This window comes from Lissotriton helveticus, chromosome 8 (assembly GCF_964261635.1).
Source record: "Lissotriton helveticus chromosome 8, aLisHel1.1, whole genome shotgun sequence".
NCBI lineage: Eukaryota > Metazoa > Chordata > Amphibia > Caudata > Salamandridae > Lissotriton > Lissotriton helveticus.
Genome location: NC_136069.1, coordinates 1,585,945,301 through 1,585,966,276, shown reverse-complemented (window position 1 = coordinate 1,585,966,276; position 20,976 = coordinate 1,585,945,301). Strand labels below are relative to the sequence as shown.

The window sequence follows — 20,976 nt, the reverse complement described above, 5'->3', positions numbered from 1 at the left end:
AGTGGGGTGGACTTCTGCGTGTTACATTGTTGGAAAGTGTCATACAGTAGAGTAGAGTGTAGTGGCACAGAGTGAATTAGAGTGTAGTATGGTGCAGTGGCATGTAGTAGAGTAGAGCACAGTACAGTATGGTAGAGGGAAGTGACATTGAGTGTTTAGAGCTGATTATCATAGAGTTGGGCAGAGTGGAGTGGGATAGAGTGGTTTAGTGGAGTACAGTAGAGTAGACTGGAGTAGTATGTGTTTGAATGAAGTGCAGTAGAGTGGGGTGGAGTGGCATAGAGGGAGTTGCGAAGAGTGTCGTTCAATGGAGTACAGTGTCATGCAGCAGAGTAGATTGTAGTGGCGTGAGTAGAGTATTCCACAGTGCAGTGCGGTAGAGGGGAGTAACATTAAGTGTCATAGAGCTGATTGTCTTAAAGTTGGGCAGAGTGGAGAGGTATAGAGTAGATTAGCAGAGTACAGTAGAGTAGATTGGAGTATGTGATAGAGTTGAGTACAGTAAAGTAATGTGGAGTGGCATAGAGGAAGTTGTGTAGCGTTGATCAATAGAGTACAGTGTCATAGAGCAGAGTAGATTGTACTAGCCTGAAGTGGAGTTGGGTGGAGTGGAGTGGTGAGAGTGGAATAGCGTAGAGTACAGCAGAGTGAAGTAGAGTGGAATAGTATAGAGGTGAGTAGTGTACAGTGGAGTGGCATACAGTAGAGTGGTGTACAGAGGAGTGGGGTAGAGTGGAATAGCAGTGAGTGGAGTGACAAACAGTGGAGTATCGTAGAAAGGATTTGTGTATAGTGGAGTAGAGTACACTGCAGGGGTATACAATGGAGTAGACTGGAGTGGCATACAGTTGACTGGGGTAGAGTAGAATAGCTTACAGTGGAATGCCATAAAGTAGACTGTCTTCCAATAAAATGGGGTAGTATGGAGTGGCGTTCACTGGAGCAGCGTACAGTGGAGTTTCATATAGTGGAATAGCGTACAGTGGAGTTTCATAGAGTGGAGTGGCATACAGTGGAATACCTTACATTGTAGTTGCGTACAGTGAGGTGGTATAGAGTGGAATATTGTACAGTGAGGTAGCATACAGTGGAGTGGCGTATGGTGGAGTGGCTTAGACTTGTAAGGTGCAAAGGGGTAGGGCGGAATTGAATACAATAGAGTGGCATAGAATGGAGTGGAATCCAATAGAATAGCGTAGAATGGAGTAGCATAGAGTGGAGTGGTGCACACAGGAGCTGTGTAGACTGGAGTGGCATACAGTGCAGTTAGGTAGAGTGGAATACCTTATAGTGGAGTGCCTTAGAGTAGACTGGCTTTTAATGGAATGAGGTAGGATGTAGTGGTGTAGAGTGGAGTGGCGTACACTGGAGTGGCTTAGAGTGGAGCAATGTACAGTAGAGTACAATACAGTGGGCAAGTTATCAGAGGAGCGGTCTGGAGTGTAGTGGCATATAGTGTAATAGTGTTCAGTGTAGTGGTGCACAGTGAAGAGCCATGGAGTGTAGTGGTATAAAGTGGAATAGCACACAGTGTAGTGGCATACAGACAGTGTAGTGACATAGGTAAAGGGTAAAGTTACACCAAACTTAGACCAAAAATCTAACTTTACTACTTTTCAGGTATACACAGAGGTAAAGGTATACCAAAAGTCTAACTTAGATTAAAAGTCTAAGGGCCAGATTCACAGAAGTAATCTGAGACAAAATCCTAACTTTACGACTTTCGGTATTCACAAAAGGCATTTAGGAGTAGTAAAGTTAGGAATCCTTTACCTATTCCACTACACTGTCTGTATGCCACTACACCGTGTGCTATTCCACTGTATACCACTACACTTTATAGCTCTCCACTGTGCACCACTGCACTGTATGCTACTGGACGCCAGACTGCTTCGCTGTACGCTAGTCCACTGTATTGTACTCTACTGTACATTGCTCCACTCTAAGCCACTCCAGTGTACAACACTCCACTCAACACCACTCCATTCTACCCCATTCCATTAGAAGCCAGTAATAAAGTGTGGGCCTGATTCACAGACTTTTTATGTACAGTTATTCCAAATGGCCTTAATGATCGAGTAGATTTGGGTTGTTTTTTATGATCTATTGGGGTATTCTAACTGGCTCTTACCCGCCTACTGTAACCTAGTATATACCTAGCATGTTTATTGCCTCCATATTAGCCCTGTCTTATCCTTTTTATTTATGATTAATTAGACACTCTAACACATTCCTTTCATGCAGGTTTTATGTATATTGAGTTTTATGATTATTATTTGATACATTTTGTACCATCGCTTACAATCATGTTAGTATGTAGTATTTTATTAGGATGCTACATTTTACGGTGGTACACTTTGTACCATCGCTTACAATCATGTTAGTATGTAGTATTATAATTTTATTAGGATGCCACATTTCACGTAATGTCTTGATGTATTTGAAATATTATGTACCATCGCTTACATTTATGCCAGTATGAAGTACTATTATTGTATTAGACTGCCACATTTCACGTAATAACTTGATGTGTTATGTCTGTTAATGTTATAGGCATGGTTTAAGGTTAATTGTTATATGCAGTAATGAGCCCAGATTTTCATGTTATATATGTTTCATTCGCAATGAAGGCATATTCCAAGACTGTATGTCCAGTGAACAGCCAGTTAACATCGGTTATGTATTGTGTAATATGTTTCATTCGCAATGAAGGCATATTCCAAGACTGTATGTCCAGTGAACGGCCAGTTAACTTCGGTTATGTATTGTATTTATTGGTGTATGCATATGGTTTAATGACAGCATTATTTCCTCATATTATGACATTTTTTGGCAGACACGTTAGTCTCACATGTTATCTGAGGCACATCACCTACCTGATTTATTAGGTGGACATCATTCTTACTGTTCCTTGAATTACACTTTATGTCACCGAGTGTACTGAAACAGTGGCAATCAACTCATTTCTTTTACTATTTTCGGACATTTAATCTACTTTTTTTGATAAACCATTACCCGATTTTTAGCCATATATAATAGGGTTATATTGCAAAGCAGGTAATTCACGATAATCCCATTCGTATAGTTACCAGAGGATTGATTTGATTTGACCAGTTTTGATCTGGAACAATAAAGTTTTCAATTAGGTAGTTCTTAGGTTGGGACTACATTTCCCATTAGCACCCGCTACTTTAGAGATATTTTGGGAACTCTTTATAAAGCTGATAGTATCCTTCCGCGGTTATTCGTGAGTTTGAAGTAAGAGACCCAACATTGGATCATCTTAACACCGAGGCACGGAGGTAAATCAGTTCGATCATGCCAGCACCCATTGTTTCCTCATTTTTTAGCCCGAGTGCGTAATTAATGGCAGGCATCTTTCACGTTTTTTCGTAGTGGACCGTTCTTTACCATTATCCTGTATTCTCTTTAAACCGGTGAAGTTTAATCTTCAGTACGCTGGAACCAAGATTCCCTTTACGGGTTCAGACTGAGAGCGCATAAGGTATGAGCCCTATTAGCAGTACTTTTGTACGCCCGTTTCTCTTTGTACCAGTTAATAATATCGCGTGTTTTTTTATATTATTTCCAGCTCCCTCAGTTGTGTACTGTCATATCGGCGCATCTGCACGGTCCTGACATTTAAGCAGCAACGTGTAATTGACTACTGTTGTCACAAAGTAATAACTCATTAAAGTGCAGCAGCCTGCTTATGAGGTACATGTTTTGATAATCTTTAAAGTTTTTACTCGCACTTTTTATCATTAGCGCCTTGCTAATAGTTGGCGTCTTTATGATTCAATCCCTCCAGCGGCCTCACTTCCAGGACATATTATGTAGCTCATTTCGTTGCAGCCCCTTCTACACGAGTCTGATATCAGGATTCCACACACGGCTGTATATTTTTCTGCAGGTATGTGCCTAGTGAATTTTGACCATGTGTGCTCGCGTATTTAATAACAAGACGGAAACATGACGTGTCCCTCATTATTTTTAGCACCTGCAGTCACGAGGTGTGCTTATTGGTTTATATCTTTGATTCTGCCATTCAAGACTTCCTTGATTCTTTAGGTAGGTGGTACAACACTTAGTTATTAACATTTAGCACATGTATTAGGCAACACGTTATGTCAATATTCTTTAGCATGTCTGTGTTCGAGCAGTGTTCACTGTTTCACACAGTTTTTATTAGTAAGCAGTATTCTGTGGACTGTGTTCTATCTCATGTATGTACTTTTAACATTAGGGAAACCATTTTTATGCATTTTTTCTCAGTTTTTTCTGAGGTTAGAACTACCTTTTAGTCATATTATACACATCTTGTAGGGAAGTGGTCTTTCTGTGAGATAAATGGAGGGTATGTTCAATAGCTATTTAGGAGGCCTCATTTAGGTCAACACATGACGTAATCTGCATTTTGTGACTGTATATACATTTCGATTCGCAGGAAGAACATAACAAGGGAGTGCATTTTAACACTGTATAAATCTAATATGCTCGTAGTTGTGTCCCCCCCCCTTTGTGTCTCCATCTACAGATAGTTGATATAATGTTTAAACATTTAATTTCTTTACTCGTACTGACTAGCTCTTTGTATATTTTAGGATTTCGCCCCCGAAGAAGGGTACCTTCGGGTCCCGAAATGCATTGGGCGTCGTTTCTTCAGAAAATCAACTAACATTAATATATGAACAACCACGGATATGGTTTCTTATTTGTTTAGAAATATGTAAACAGTGAATTTGCCATGTACTCATTTACACCTTGATGTATTACATGTTGATTTATATACATAATGGGTGTATAATAGAATACACAAGTGTAATGTACTAATATATACATGTTGGACATAAGTTCTATGATTGAAAATTAAAAAATAGAACGGAAGATTTCACAATATTTATTGTCTGTATAATTTTATTAGTAGTTTCTTTCACATTGTTGGAAAATTGGCATTTTCCAGTAGGAACAGTGCTCACTACAAGTAGGTTTCCTCTACTTAGCCATTATCTTTCACTCTCTGTGCTAGCCAACACAATTTAGTAGTGACGCACCCTTGGATTAGATTAGTATAACATTTCTGATAATTAAATTAGACAACTGAGTGCACCTCTCAGCTTTCTTTATTTCACTTTGGCCACCTGAGGTAGCACCATTCCACTTAGAAATAGCACCAATTAGGTACCATTAGAAAAATTATGGCATCTTTTGATAGTATTACGCACATCACCGAAAATAGAGCCAATACCCTAGCATATACAGCAGAAGAAGCTACAGATATATACGCCTTGATTAATGAAATTAAATTAGTTGACACCAAAGGGGGTTCCACTATTCAACGTCTTAAACAATTGGAATATCTCACAAGAAGGCAGCTCAACCAACGTCTCCATGCATCAACATTAGTTCAGTATCATCGAGCAAAAAGAATACAGAGAGGACTAAGGATTGCATTGAGACCTATGTTATTCAGATTCCGTCTGAACCCACAATTTATGGACAAGTGGTTTTCCATATTGAATAAATGCTCGCTAGATCTCACTCTTCTAATCATAGAAGAATTATCACGTACCATCAAGGATTTGGATGAGGAATTTTTCAACTTGAAAAGAGATCTAGAAACTGCAATTGATCCAGCAATCTGGAAAACTACTTTGGATGATTTGAATTTAAAACTTGATCGGTACAATTGCGAACTTCAGGAAGGGAAGATAAGAAAGTATCGTCGTGATACTATAGATTATAAACTCAACGAAGTTTACACTTGGGCAGAGATATATGCCAAGAGACGTTTTATCCCACATAAAACGATGACTTTCAGTGAAGAAAGCATCACCACGGACCAAGACATCTCTGCGTCCCGACAACCAATAGCAAAATCCGGAGGAGCATCCACGTCTTTAACACCTATTGCTCCTAATGCGCAAGTAGCTACCACCACCACAACGGGTTCTTTTTTATTACAGGCCTCGACGGGAGGGCAACCACCACCACCGTCAGTAGAAACAGTACAAGGACAGTCAGGCGCCCCACTAGGAGAGGACAAGGGAAGGTCACTACGCAGTGGGAAAAATCTACCCTTATCATAAACATTTCTTCCTCTGAGTTATCTAATAAGCAGATCATGACTCTTAACAAAGGCATGTCCTTTGTACCCACAAATGACACTTCAGCACTGGAAACTAATGTGGCATTTTTTAAGTTTATGCGTAAACTCAGACTCCGACACTATTTCTCGAATGTCATGGAATGCCAATCGGAACAAGATTCGCCACTGGATGAGACGAAGTTTAAACCCAAAAGTAAACACATGGCACCGTCATCTCATAAAATTCTTGACTTTTTTGAGGACACCGTCAAGAGAGACCTTGCTAAGATAAGATACAAATCCATGAAGAGAAAGAATTTTACGGTTCATGACTACCATACTGTGCAATCGATTACCCATAATCCTCAACTCACTTTAAAACAAGCAGACAAGGGCGGCGCCCTTGTTGTTATGGACACAGAATACTACAACAAGAAAGTACATGAACATGTTCAAGATCAGCACACTTATTTACCACTAGACAATGACCCTACCAATCTTCTACAGAAGGGCCTAGCTGAACTTCTACAAGAAGCTTGCATAGCTGGGATCATCACTGAGACACAAAACATGTTTCTTACTACACAGAATCCAAGAAGACCGTCACTCTACATGACACCCAAGATTCACAAACATCCCACGGATCCCCCATTCCCACCGATGGTCTCTGGGTGCAGCTCTATTTTTTGACCCTATTGGAAAATATCTAGATCATTTCCTACAAGAATTTGTACAATCATGGTGCACTTATATTAAGGATACCACCCATTTCTTGACTAAATTGGAATCTATTCAAGAATATTTCTGGGACGATTGGATATTGTGCACGATCGATGTTACTGCACTATACACATCAATCAACCATCAACAAGGGATGGAAGCAGTAGGATGGGCACTGTTACAGATGGAGTTATGTCAAGATAAAAGTTTATTTATTTTGAAACTGTTACACTTCTGTTTAAACAACAGCTACTTTCAGTAGCAGGACCAGTTTTATGGGCAAATGACCGGCACCAGCATGGCATTCTCTGGGGCTCCAGCCTATGCAAATATATTTATGTCTTTTTTCGAGCATGAACATATTCTAACGAACCATCAATGGAATCAAGGCCTAGTAGTGTATTGTTGGTACATTGACGATATTTTTTAATATGGTCTAGAACGCAACAAGAACTTGAAGGGCTGATCATTGACTTGAACAACAAGAATCCAAGGATCCAGTTCACTCATAACATAGGTTGCAGTTCAGTTCATTATTTGGATGTGCTGGTCACCAAGGATTTGGTAAACAAAAAGCTTATGACAGATATTTTCACTAAACCAACAGACAGAAACAGTACATTGATGTATACCAGTTTCCATCCCAAAAGTCTAATTACAAACCTACCATATTCTCACTTCTTGAGAATAAAAAGAATTTGTGCTACTCAAGAAATATTTGACAAACAAATAAAAGTTCACCGCAGCAGATTCGAACAGAGAGGCTACCCTCCTGAAATTCTTGATCAGTGCATTGACAGATTAGCTATTAATGATCGTCAATCATTGTTGACTCCGTCCACCAAAGAACGTACAAACGAATTTACATTTGTTTCCAAATTCTCTACACCATCCAACCAAATCAAACGTATTATACTCAGAAGATGGGAATTACTCCAAAATGAAAGTGAGTTTAAAGGCATTTTTTTTGAGAAACACATATTTGCCTACACGATAGGCCGCAATCTGATGGACATAGTACGGTCACCCAGGAACCCACAAATCCAAGTTGACTACAAGGGCACGATGAAATGTCAAAATTGCATACATTGCAATAACATCATCACTGGTAATACCCTGACCCATCCAATGACAGGCAAAAAAATTAAGTTAAAGCACACATCAGATTGTAATAGTACCAATTTAGTTTACTGCCTTAAATGCCCATGTGGCAAATTATACGTGGGTAAAACTGAACGTAAACTGAAAATTAGGCTCACAGAGCACAAGAGCAACATCCGTACCAAAAATAAAAGCACCCCGATAGCCACTCATTGGGATGAAAGTCACCATAATATAGCGCAACTACGTGCTCAAATTATTGAGGTAGTACAGAGAAAGGAGGGACAAGACAACTCTTGCAGATTATTACAACGTGAAATTTATTGGATTGACGTTTTATGTACAGTTATTCCAAATGGCCTTAATGATCGAGTAGATTTGGGTTGTTTTTTATGATCTATTGGGGTATTCTAACTGGCTCTTACCCGCCTACTGTAACCTAGTATATACCTAGCATATTTATTACCTCCATATTAGCCCTGTCTTATCCTTTTTATTTATGATTAATTAGACACTCTAACACATTCCTTTCATGCAGGTTTTATGTATATTGAGTTTTATGATTATTCTTTGATACATTTTGTACCATCGCTTACAATCATGTTAGTATGTAGTATTTTATTAGGATGCTACATTTTACGGTGGTACACTTTGTACCATCGCTTACAATCATGTTAGTATGTAGTATTATAATTTTATTAGGATGCCACATTTCATGTAATGTCTTGATGTATTTGAAATATTATGTACCATCACTTACATTTATGCCAGTATGAAGTACTATTATTGTATTAGACTGCCACATTTCACGTAATGACTTGATGTATTATGTCTGTTAATGTTATTGGCATGGTTTAAGGTTAATTGTTATATGCAGTAATGAGCCCAGATTTTCATGTTATATATGTTATAATATGTTTCATTCGCAATGAAGGCATATTCCAAGACTGTATGTCCAGTGAACAGCCAGTTAACATCGGTTATGTATTGTGTAATATGTTTCATTCGCAATGAAGGCATATTCCAAGACTGCATGTCCAGTGAACGGCCAGTTAACTTCGGTTATGTATTGTATTTATTGGTGTATGCATATGGTTTAATGACAGCATTATTTCCTCGTATTATGACATTTTTTTGGCAGACACGTTAGTCTCACATGTTATCTGAGGCACATCGCCTACCTGATTTATTAGGTGGACATCATTCTTACTGTTCTTTGAATTACACTTTATGTCACCGAGTGTACTAAAACAGTGGCAATCAACTCATTTCTTTTACTATTTTTGGACATTTAATCTACTTTTTTTGATAAACTATTACCCAATTTTTAGCCATATATAATAGGGTCATATTGCAAAGCAGGAAATTCATGATAATCCCATTCGTATAGTTACCAGAGGATTGATTTGATTTGACCAGTTTTGATCTGGAACAATAACGTTTTCAATTAGGTAGTTCTTAGGTTGGGACTACATTTCCCATTAACACCCGCTACTTTAGAGATATTTTGGGAACTCTTTATAAAGCGGTATAGTATTCTTCCGCGGTTATTCGTGAGTTTGAAGTAAGAGACCCAACATTGGATCATCTTAACACCGAGGCACGGAGGTAAATCAGTTCGATCATGCCAGCACCCATTGTTTCCTCATTTTTTAGCCCGAGTGCGTAATTAATGGCAGGCATCTTTCATGTTTTTTTCGTAGTGGCCCGTTCTTTACCATTATCCTGTATTCTCTTTGAACCGGTGAAGTTTAATCTTCAGTACGCTGGAACCAAGATTCCCTTTACGGGTTCAGACTGAGAGCGCATAAGGTATGAGCCCTATTAGCAGTACTTTTGTACGCCCGTTTCTCTTTGTACCAGTTAATAATATCGCGTGTTTTTTTATATTATTTCCAGCTCCCTCAGTTGTGTACTGTCATATCGGCGCATCTGCACGGTCCTGACATTTAAGCAGCAACGTGTAATTGACTACTGTTGTCACAAAGTAATAACTCATTAAAGTGCAGCAGCCTGCTTATGAGGTACATGTTTTGATAATCTTTAAAGTTTTTTCTCGCACTTTTTATCATTAGCGCCTTGCTAATAGTTGGCGTCTTTATGATTCAATCCCTCCAGCGGCCTCACTTCCAGGACATATTATGTAGCTCATTTCGTTGCAGCCCCTTCTACACGAGTCTGATATCAGGATTCCACACACGGCTGTATATTTTTCTGCAGGTATGTGCCTAGTGAATTTTGACCATGTGTGCTCGCGTATTTAATAACAAGACGGAAACATGACGTGTCCCTCATTATTTTTAGCACCTGCAGTCACGAGGTGTGCTTATTGGTTTATATCTTTGATTCTGCCATTCAAGACTTCCTTGATTCTTTAGGTAGGTGGTACAACACTTAGTTATTAACATTTAGCACATGTATTAGGCAACACGTTATGTCAATATTCTTTAGCATGTCTGTGTTCGAGCAGTGTTCACTGTTTCACACAGTTTTTATTAGTAAGCAGTATTCTGTGGACTGTGTTCTATCTCATGTATGTTCTTTTAACATTAGGGAAACCATTTTTGTGCATTTTTTCTCTGTTTTTTCTGAGGTTAGAGCTACCTTTTAGTCATATTATACACATCTTGTAGGGAAGTGGTCTTTCTGTGAGATAAATGGATGGTATGTTCAATAGCTATTTAGGAGGCCTCATTTAGGTCAACACATGACGTAATCTGCATTTTGTGACTGTATATACATTTCGATTCGCAGGAAGAACATAACAAGGGAGTGCATTTTAACACTGTATAAATATAATATGCTCGTAGTTGTGTTCAACCCCCCTTTGTGTCTCCATCTACAGATAGTTGATATAATGTTTAAACATTTAATTTCTTTAATCGTACTGACTAGCTCTTTGTATATTTTAAGATTTCGCCCCCGAAGAAGGGTACCTTCGGGTCCCGAAATGCATTGGGCGTCGTTTCTTCAGAAAATCAACTAACATTGATATATGAACAACCACGGATATGGTTTCTTATTTGTTTAGAAAAATGTAAACAGTGAATTTGTCATGTACTCATTTACACCTTGATGTATTACATGATGATTTATATACATAATGGGTGTATAATAGAATACACAAGTGTAATGTACTAATGTATACATGTTGGACATAAGTTCTATGATTGAAAATTAATAAATAGAACGGAAGATTTCACAATATTTATTGTCTGTATAATTTTATTAGTAGTTTCCTTCACATTGTTGGAAAATTGGCATTTTCCAGTAGGAACAGTGCTCACTACAAGTAGGTTTCCTCTACTTAGCCATTACCTGATTCACAGAAGTAATCTGAGACAAAATCCTAACTAGTAGTAGTTACAAATCCTAACTTTACTACTCCTAAATGCTTTATGTGAATACCGACAGTCGTAAAGTTAGGATTTTGCCTCACTTTAGGAGTAGTAAAGTTAGGATTTCTAACTCTACAACTCCTAAATGCCTTTTGTGAGTACGGAAAGTCGTACAGTTAGGATTTTGTCTCAGTTTAGGAGTAGTAAAGTTAGGATTCCTAACTTTACTACTCCCAAATACCTTTTGTGAATACCTAACGTCCTAAAGTTAGGATTTTGTCTCAGATTACTTCTGTGAATCGGGCCCACACTTTATTACTTTTTGTTTTCATAAAGGTAAGTTAGACGAATAGTCTAACTTAAATCAAAAGTCTAAATTTAATCATAGAAATTTACTTTTGGGAATACCAAAAAGTAGTGAAGTTAGACTTTTGGTCTAAATTAGACTTTTTGGTCTTACTTTACCTTTGTGAACCTGGCCCTGACTATCCAAATGAATTCAATTTAGATTCATGAAAAAGATTTAGAAATCGATTTAGATTCATTGTATGTAGATTTCATCCGTGTGGATGTTCTGAATATCTGCCATGAACACAGCCATCCTGGACGTACATTAGACACCCCTGCAATAGTCTCTCAATCATAAACAGCCAGCTCCTAATGAAGCAATAGAGACCACCGCTTACTTCATTCTTAATTTCGTGTTATGGGGGTAATTGCAGGCCACTTATCCAACAAGGGCACATTTCCTTGCCTTCGACCGTTTCCACATGCAAGTCATCTAGTTTGACAATTCTACCTCTGCAACTTTGGCTCATAGTCAATGGTGTTTCGCTGAAAGGAGAAACAAACATGCAGTGGCAAAGACAGTAAGTCTGGCTTTAATGCGACAACGCATGTAAACTGACATTCCCTGATGCTGTTTACATGTGGCGCATGCACAAAGTTTTTAATGACCACAGAGCTTGCCCTATTGGCTTAGCCAATTCTGGTAGCAATGCAGCAATATTGATTGATTTCTGTGAAGAATGCACATAGGGGATACTTGAATATGACAAACTATGTGGTGATTGAGTTTACTTTTTAGATGTAAAATAGTCCCTAGAGAATTCCAATGGAGCATTCCCTGAAAGGTAGAATTATAGAGCAAATAGGAATACTCTTCTGGGTGGATCTAAGGCCCATGCCATGCACCGTTTAAAGAACTGGGAACAATACTTCAGGCATATAGTTGCACTGTAAAGCAAGACATACAAATTTGAGAGAATATGGATACACAGATTAAACTGTGGTTGCCATTTTGCATAATGTATTCATTACTGAGGTAGGTCTGGTGGTTAACTGGACTAATGCATCCACTACAGGAGTCTGCTTGACCTCTTAGTCATAAGTTCACATCCTAGATGGTCTACTCAGCTTCTCATTCTTCAGAGATAACACTGAGTTCATGTATAATAAACATCTGTTATCATAGCCAGGATGCCCCCAAGGGATCAGTGTGTTCTTCAATAATACATGTTATGTTATGCTATGTTATGTTATTTTATGTAATAATTCTCAGTGATTATAGTATTCAAGCTGTGTTTGAAATCATATCTTCTTGTCCCAGATCCTTCACTACCTGAAGCACGTGCACTTTAAACCTCCTGGAGGGGATGATCTATACTTCGATGCGAACGGAGATGCCCCCGCCACCTACGACATCCTGAATTTGCAGGTTTCTCAGGATGAAGAGTTCCATGTTGTGAAAGTAGGAAAGATAGACCCGAATGTGCAAGAAGGCAAAGGCATCACCCTCAATTCTGGGGCCATCCTGTGGAGCGATGGACCTTCTCAGGTCAGACTGGAGTATTGTTTTTTCTGAGGTGCCCTATCCTAGATATCAGCTGAAAGGCCACCAATGAGATCTTTGTATCATTTGCAGTGAGAAGTTCACAGAGCAGTGGAGCCACTCAGTTTATCTTCTTTCTGAGGTCAACAATATAGGTGCCATTGAGTTAAGGCAACACTCTTATCATTAGTGACAGTGTTTCAAAAGAGTAAAAAACCATGTGGAACTATATGACCACTGCAGTGTAAGACAATGATTGGCGATTCGCCAATCCCTCTACAGAGATTGGCAAAACAAAAAAGTGCTCTTATTAAGAGTGTTCAGAGTTTGACTGTCTTATACTTTAGCACTACTTCCAAATATATGCTTAGTGCCTATAGGCCTTCCATGCGTCGGACGGCCGGGGCCGCCCGACGTCACAGTGGGCATGTGTGGAGGACGGTCAGGGGTCATCCGAACCCCGCCCACTCAATAAATGACCAGCACCGCAGCGGAATTTGCGCCGTGGTCAAGGTGTTAATTTATACACACATGTCTTTTCACAAGAGGGTTGGAAACTTCACACCCATTTTCATTTTTTCAAGAAAAAATAAATCGCCATCGACCACCTAGTTTCAAAGACGGAAGGAAAAACGTTTTTATAAAGTTAATTTGTGTGAAAATTGTACGTGCATTTTTAGCTCTAACTAGCCGGTCTACTCATGCGGAAAGATGGGTCAGCTTGTAGGGAAAGTCTTGAAACCTTGTAGACTTAAGGAAAGGCAAGAAACTTCTCAACCTACCGAGAAAAAATAGGAAACTAACAATAATTGTGATGTGTGCAACATTCTGCTTGCATTGCATAATACAAACTTTGCACCCCCCCACAGGTCTTACATCAGAGTAATTGTAGCTTCAGCAACTGAATTTATAGCATTAAATAACTACAGTATATCATGCTCGATTTGATAATAAAAAAGGTTTGCTAGGTTTTAGTACACTGGCAAAATTTGCGAAATGTGTATTATGTAAAATTCTGAACATTTTGTATGTGAGGAAGTTTGCTCAACTTTTCTTCGACTGTGACTGGCTCAAGAAGATGTGTTACAGTAGACTGTTCTGCGAAGAAAATATGTTTTGGGAGGTATTTCCTACTCAAGAAAGCACCCCTGCTGTTATCTGCTGTTGGGTATATCTTGAAATTAACTTTACATGATTCAATCTAGCTTTTACAGAATTTAAATGGGAAATAAATCGACCCTAGTGATTAAAAAATATCCAATGTTGCACAAGTAAAATGGTCAGAACAATGCAGGGTTTCGTCTTAGGGGTGACCTGTCACGAATTCCCTCCCCCTCCCGGTACACAAACTAAGGGGAAGATTTACAAGCACTGTGCACCACTTTTGCGCCACCGTTGCGTCACTTCTGTGATGCAGCGGCGGCGTTAAACTAGCACCATGCTCTGACGGATTTACAGCTTGACGCATCTAGGGAGATGCGTCACGTTGTAAAGCCCTGCGCCACATGAAACCTGCGGCAGATTTCATGTGGGCGTTCCGGCGCAGAAACGCCTCGGAAAAGTGCCTGAGTGAAATCTACAAGGTTTTCCGATGCGCTGTGTCAAAGCCTTGCGCCTACTTGAAGCAGGCGTGAGGCCTGACGCATCACGTTCTGTATGAACAGGCCACGAGCATTGCTGGAGTTGCGTCGCGCTTGCCATACGACTCCAGCAATGCGCCACCCTTCCGACTGGAGATGCGCACGCATCTGTTTATCCTTGCGCCATGATGCGGCCCCTTTGTAAATGCGACGCATCTGTGGTGTCGCAAGGGTAAACTTGCTTGACGCATCTTATCTGGCGCATCTCTGCTGATTTGCAAGTTGCGCCACTCGTCATAAATCTGCCCCAGAGTTCACATGTTGGGCACCACCCCATCTTGGAGGGCACTCTCCTTTTAAAAATTCACTGACATAAGACACATGCATTTGGAAAGCTCTTACCCTTCTTTCTGGCTGTCTCTGTAAATTTTGAGATTATTGAGGACTCAACAGAGAACAATTTATACTCACTCCTTTCATGCCGTTTTCGTTCAAACCTAGTACTGAAGGAGTTCAATCGCCACCAAATCCTGACTGAGTATTCTTGCCAAGATGATCTTTTAAATCTCTTATGTGCTGTTATTCAGGAACTTTACATGGAGCAAAGGACACAAGCGAGCAAACTTCCAAACAAGTTTTCGAATGTATTATTCTGTTGCTACTCAAAAAGTTACTAAAATAAACTTCCTTTCTTACTTAAAACCAACTGTAATCAAACATAAATCTTGGCAGACCTTCATGAACATAAGTTCATAGTGTATTTTACACTCTGGCAACTCGAAGTCATACAGGGCTGGAACAAAAAACAAAACCTACTAGCCTGCTTTTCTATCCAGCTATAAACATTTTTAAAAATCTGTTCATTCAGCTGTTTACAAAAACGAATTAAGCTGAGCACTTAATTCATTATTTTTTGCATGCTTGTAAGATGCATTTCAGCTGTCTAAAGCTGGAACACAGTTTAACATAAACTTATGCTGTGCTCATAAAACACGAAGTCACTCCACACGGAACAAGCATTGGCAAAAGCCAATTAGTAGGGTGTTGTCCACCAGCCGTTTGGCAATTCCTGTTTTGTTTTTTCATTGCTTTTGCAAAGCTTTAGTGTTCGGTAACCTGCAAGATGTTCACAAATCTAAAAAAAAACACAGACTAAAGGCACAAATGTCCATTAGTCTCAAAATGACACTCATTCCCATTGTACTCCGTGGCAGTGGAGGGAACTACTTTATCTGTGGATGTGCTCATTGTGAAATTGAAGTGTGCCATAACTCAAGTAGGTCGACAGGAGGCATTGTACCCTTGAAGAATGCGTGACTAAAGGGGTATGCCATGTACTCCTTTCATATAGAGAGAAGGTTATATAACCAAGGTCCCTAATTGAGGAATCATGTACAAAAGAAGGGCACATTTGTCATTTATAGCCTGTTATGTATATTATATGGTGTTCATCTTGTCCTGAATGAGTAGGTTTGTGTTATAATATACTTATTACCTTTTTCATGTCTCCCCTCTTTGGTTCTCTCTCTGCCTGCTCAGCCTGCTATGATGTCATGTGGAATGTTAGAGTGGCTTTGTATGTGGCAAGATCAGTTAGTGAGATGGGCTGAGCAGAGTGGACCTTGCTCCTGGTGGGGCATTTCCAGGCTTTACCAGAGACTACCTTATTTATTAAGGATCATCTTGTAACTGTATACCTGCTGACTTCTACCTGATTAAATCTACTTATACCACCTACAAGAGATGTCCACCACATTACTTCGTTTTAACACTGGCGACGAGGATGGGATTGTCTGAATAATATTGTTTTGCAGAAGACGTCGCGAATCTTCCTGTATTAACAATATTCTTTACTTGAAACAGCTCCCCGAAGTTTGAGACACATTTATCATTGCTGGTCATTTATATTTTTGTCTCTTACTCTCTAGGGTGGTGTTGATGAGTATAAGTGTTTTTTCCTAGACTTTGTGTGGTGTGTCCCTCTTACGGTTGCGTATGGGTGTTAGATGTTTAATGGTTTTCCTGGGATTTGTCATGGGCCTTGTTGATCCATGTTTTGTTTTCCATTAAGTGCAGTTGTTCCCTTAGTTCTGCATTCTGGAGTGTCTTGTCTGCACGTTGTGCTTGGTTTTTTCTGAATTTATAAGTTTTGGTCAATTTCGTTCAGGATTTTTGAATTAAGAATTACCTTTAGTTTTTCGAGTGTGTGACGTGGGTTAAAGCTTGCCCACAGTTGTACGAGAGTGTCTTAAGTTTTAAGTTAACCTTGGTTTTTGATTAGCGTGTACATGCTGTGTGTGTTTTCTTCACACATGAGTTAAGGGTTACCCTAAGTTTTTGGATTTTCTGGATGTGATATTTACCTACACAGTCTGTGTGTGACGGGTACACACTCATTACCTACATTTTTGGGATTTAGTGCACTTAAGGATTGTATTCTATATTTTGCCCCAGTTTATCTGGATTTAGTATTGTGCTGGTTTTGTTTTATCGCAGTTTTTGTGAATGGCACATTAAGTTTTGGGCATAGATTTAGAATTATTGGTTTTTAGAATGATTTATCTTACTTTGTTTTTCGTTTGTTTTTGATCAATTTCAGGGAGAAGGAGATATTGTATTGTGTTAATACTGTGTCTTCTTCTTTCTATTGGGAATGCGTTTTCCATCTGGGCATTTCTTTTTGTACTAATGATCACAATCCATGGGGAGAGTTAGAATTGTTGCATTAGATAATGCATGTCTCTTCTTCTCCTTTTGGTTTTATGAAATAATTCTCTCTTATTCCACTTGTTGCGTTTATTAATGCATTCTCTTATTCTCACTTTCTTTAGGATGGATAGGGGATATTTTGGTTCTATGTTTTAATACATTCTCTGTTTCTTCTTCCTTTGTTTGTTCAGTTATTAAGGAGGGGGATGTGTTATAATATACTTATTACCTTTTTCATGTCTCCCCTCTTTGGTTCTCTCTCTGCCTGCTCAGCCTGCTATGATGTCATGTGGAATGTTAGAGTGGCTTTGTATGTGGCAAGATCAGTTAGTGAGATGGGCTGAGCAGAGTGGACCTTGCTCCTGGTGGGGCATTTCCAGGCTTTACCAGAGACTACCTTATTTATTAAGGATCATCTTGTAACTGTATACCTGCTGACTTCTACCTGATTAAATCTACTTATACCACCTACAAGAGATGTCCACCACATTACTTCGTTTTAACAGTTTGTCTAGACAAAATCAATGCATATGACATGGTAAACTCGAAGCCTTCCTTCGTCTGTTCACTTCATGTAGGTAAATAGTATTTTCCGATTCGTAAATACCGAATTTTACCGATTCGGTATTTATGAATCGGTAAATGCTATGTAGCTAAAAAATTGGTAAAAATTACCGGATTGTTAAGATTCGGTATTTACAGAATCGGTATTTACCGATTTGGTAATTGCCATGAATGTCAATTACCGAACCAGTAAATGCCGATTCGGTAAAAGGGGGAAAACATTGTAGGGTGGCAGGGCGTCACTTTGACACCCTGTTGCACCCCTCAATTGTTTATGGGTACACATGTTGCAGACATACAAGCCCTAAGGGCATGCATGTCTGCAACATGACACTGAAGCAATTTGCATTAAATTGCTTTTCGTTTTTTTTCTCGTTATTTACCACCAACTTGTAGTTGGTGGCAAATAACAAATCCTAACATGGGATATGCACTCATTTAAGTGCTCCCTACATTAGGAATTCGGTAATTTACCGAATCGGTATTTAAGAAATCGGTAATTTAAGGATTCGGTAAATTACCGAATCCTTAATTTCAGCCCCCTACATAAGAAAAGCCCATTACCGGTCGGTAACGTCCGAAATTCTTTAATTTCGGCCGTTACCGACCGGGATTGAGCCACCTACATCTGGCCCTTGGTCATCTTGCACACTCAGTACCACACCTTGAAAACACCCTTTCTTATCAGCAGCATCTTAAACAATTTGGTTTACTTTTTAAAAATAGTCAAATAGCTAGTTGAGCCGCATCTGAAACATAAAGCCCTTTACCATCCTTAGGACCCCCTTCATTAATCACCAGTTTTGTTCTTTAACCCCCCCCCCCCCCATAATTTATCTTCACCTCTGCAAATGTACTTTTGTATCTCACATCCATCCCTACATTGAAAGCAGTAACTTGACTACTTACGCTACCCTCCCTTCTTACTGTTTGAATGCATGGTTCTGATAATTCAATACTCCTGGCAGCATCAATAGCTGCCTTCAAGGTTATCACAAGACTATAGCTTCTCTTGTATTTTTGGGGATTTTGTCTTCATGAGAATCTGGTCATATGACATGAGCTCAAAATCACAAGTCACTGCTAACTCTCTGAGTGTAGACACAAACTGGCCAATGGTTTCATCTTCTTTCTGTGCCCTAGAATACAATGTAAATCGTTCCATGACCACATCAATTTTCCTACCAAATCTTTCCTGCATTTGTTTGATTGCATATTCGTAAACTCCTATGTTCCCAGCATTCTCTAATAAAGATTCATTTATAAATGTTCTCAATGCCATAGCGCCTGAACCATGTTCTAATAATGACAAATGTCTTTCTTCCGAGCATTCATCTTCCTCTAGAACCTCCCTATAAGCGTCAAACAAATCTAAGCATAAATCTGAAGGGTATAGGAGGTTCACATGGTTCTGCAGAGAAGGCTGAATACTAGTTGTATCACAAATACAGTGGGATAGTATTAATATGTATTTAAAGTAATGATGTAATAGTACTAGCAAAGATGGATGGCAAAATACTTGCAGACACTTACCAACAAATCTATATGGCACTGGTTGCGTTGGTATTAATAATTTTACCCAGCACATACCCTTAAATATACTCTAACCTCCAATCTAACAAGACTAAATGCCTGAATGCAGGACTAATTCATTTGCCACTTTAACTACAGTACAATTTAATTTGCCAAAGTACTAAACAAATGGTGTTCCAATCACTGAGTAGTAATTGCCCTTAAGATCTTTCCAATACTACTCCAGCGACATGTACTTATAAATTGTACCTGACCCATACTTGAGAGACCTTGAAGAAGTTGAAGAGGAAATTTCCACACTGCGGGAAAGCCGCAAGGGAATGCACACCACCTCGCAACAATAGTATGTCAAAAACGTGCCAGACAACGAGAGGGCACTGGTGCTCACTAGCCCGTAATGAAGACAAAGAGTGCCCGCAGGAAGTAACAAGTACAGGGTGTGCCCGTCACTGTAGATCACCTACAGCTTTGGGCGCTTCACCAATTCTTACCAAAGTAATGCTGCTATTGGAACCTTTACACAACCACAGAGGTTCCTGGTGAAATGACGGTAAAGAAGTGTCTGATTAAATGTTACCACAACTACTAGAATGACTCAACTTGGAAAACTGCCCACCAGCATGAACGCACGGCTCTGTGACGTCACATACGCAACAACCGTCAGTTCGACTACTTCACCTGCAAAGATAGCCGTCTGTGTGGATGTCACTGCGCCGTGACGCCACTCTCCGCCTGCATGCTCAGGATGGCCAATGGCTCTCAAAGATTAAAGTTATGACACAACACACACATCTTGCTAGGAAGGTCTTCTGGGGAACACCCTGGACTAGGGAAGGCTCACAATCTTTCTTGGTAGTGGCGACTGACAAACATTGCACTCAAACTGGTAGACGCACGGTAGCCACAGCACACACAGCTATCAGCGCTCTTCACTAATTACTCTGATGGTTCTACAGATGCTGCTCCCGCTTCATCTCATCCTCGTAGCCAATATTGAAAGCAAAGGGGTCATCAGATGGTAAGAGGATTGTAAATGTTTATTAATTACAAAGTTCCACGCAAGGAGCAGCACCAGCGTGTGGCATGAACATTCACCACCAGCAACTTCTACTCCCCAACCACCAACCTTAGAACCACCTAAAAATATTCCACATTCCATGTTCTACCTGTTCCTGCATTCTATCATTACAACACAACCTCCTTCTAGCTAAAGGGCAGGGTTGATTGCAAATGGATAAGGGGACGAACACCTATGTTTAAGGAATGTTTGCTAAGTTTAACTTATTGTAAAGATCAATTGACCACCTATGCTGAACTACCACCCCCTAGTTCTTGGCCCAAAGAAATCTGCAATCCATTACAAACCTACCTCCTCACCCAAATTCAGGAATCAGCAGTTGAGAGTGTCCCCACACCCGCACACTGAGCTATCAACCTAGCCCATTGATAGCTCTCTCTCCATGCCCTGTGTCTTGCGATGTACTGCACCGCACCACAGCGATGAGCCCTAAG

The 20,976-nt window shown here is 39.6% G+C and overlaps 1 protein-coding gene across 1 annotated transcript in view; it reads left to right on the top strand.

Annotated features, from left to right (window-relative positions):
- The first annotated feature begins 6,124 nt into the window (after positions 1–6,124).
- Positions 6,125–20,976, top strand: part of LOC144773951 (vomeronasal type-2 receptor 26-like) — a 54,648-nt gene continuing 39,796 nt past the window's right edge. Inside the window, exons 1-3 of the mRNA XM_078659004.1 lie at positions 6,125–6,759; positions 7,249–7,372; positions 12,857–13,084. Of these exons, the coding sequence (XP_078515130.1) occupies positions 6,125–6,759; positions 7,249–7,372; positions 12,857–13,084 (987 nt within the window). The remainder of the gene's footprint in view (positions 6,760–7,248; positions 7,373–12,856; positions 13,085–20,976) is intronic.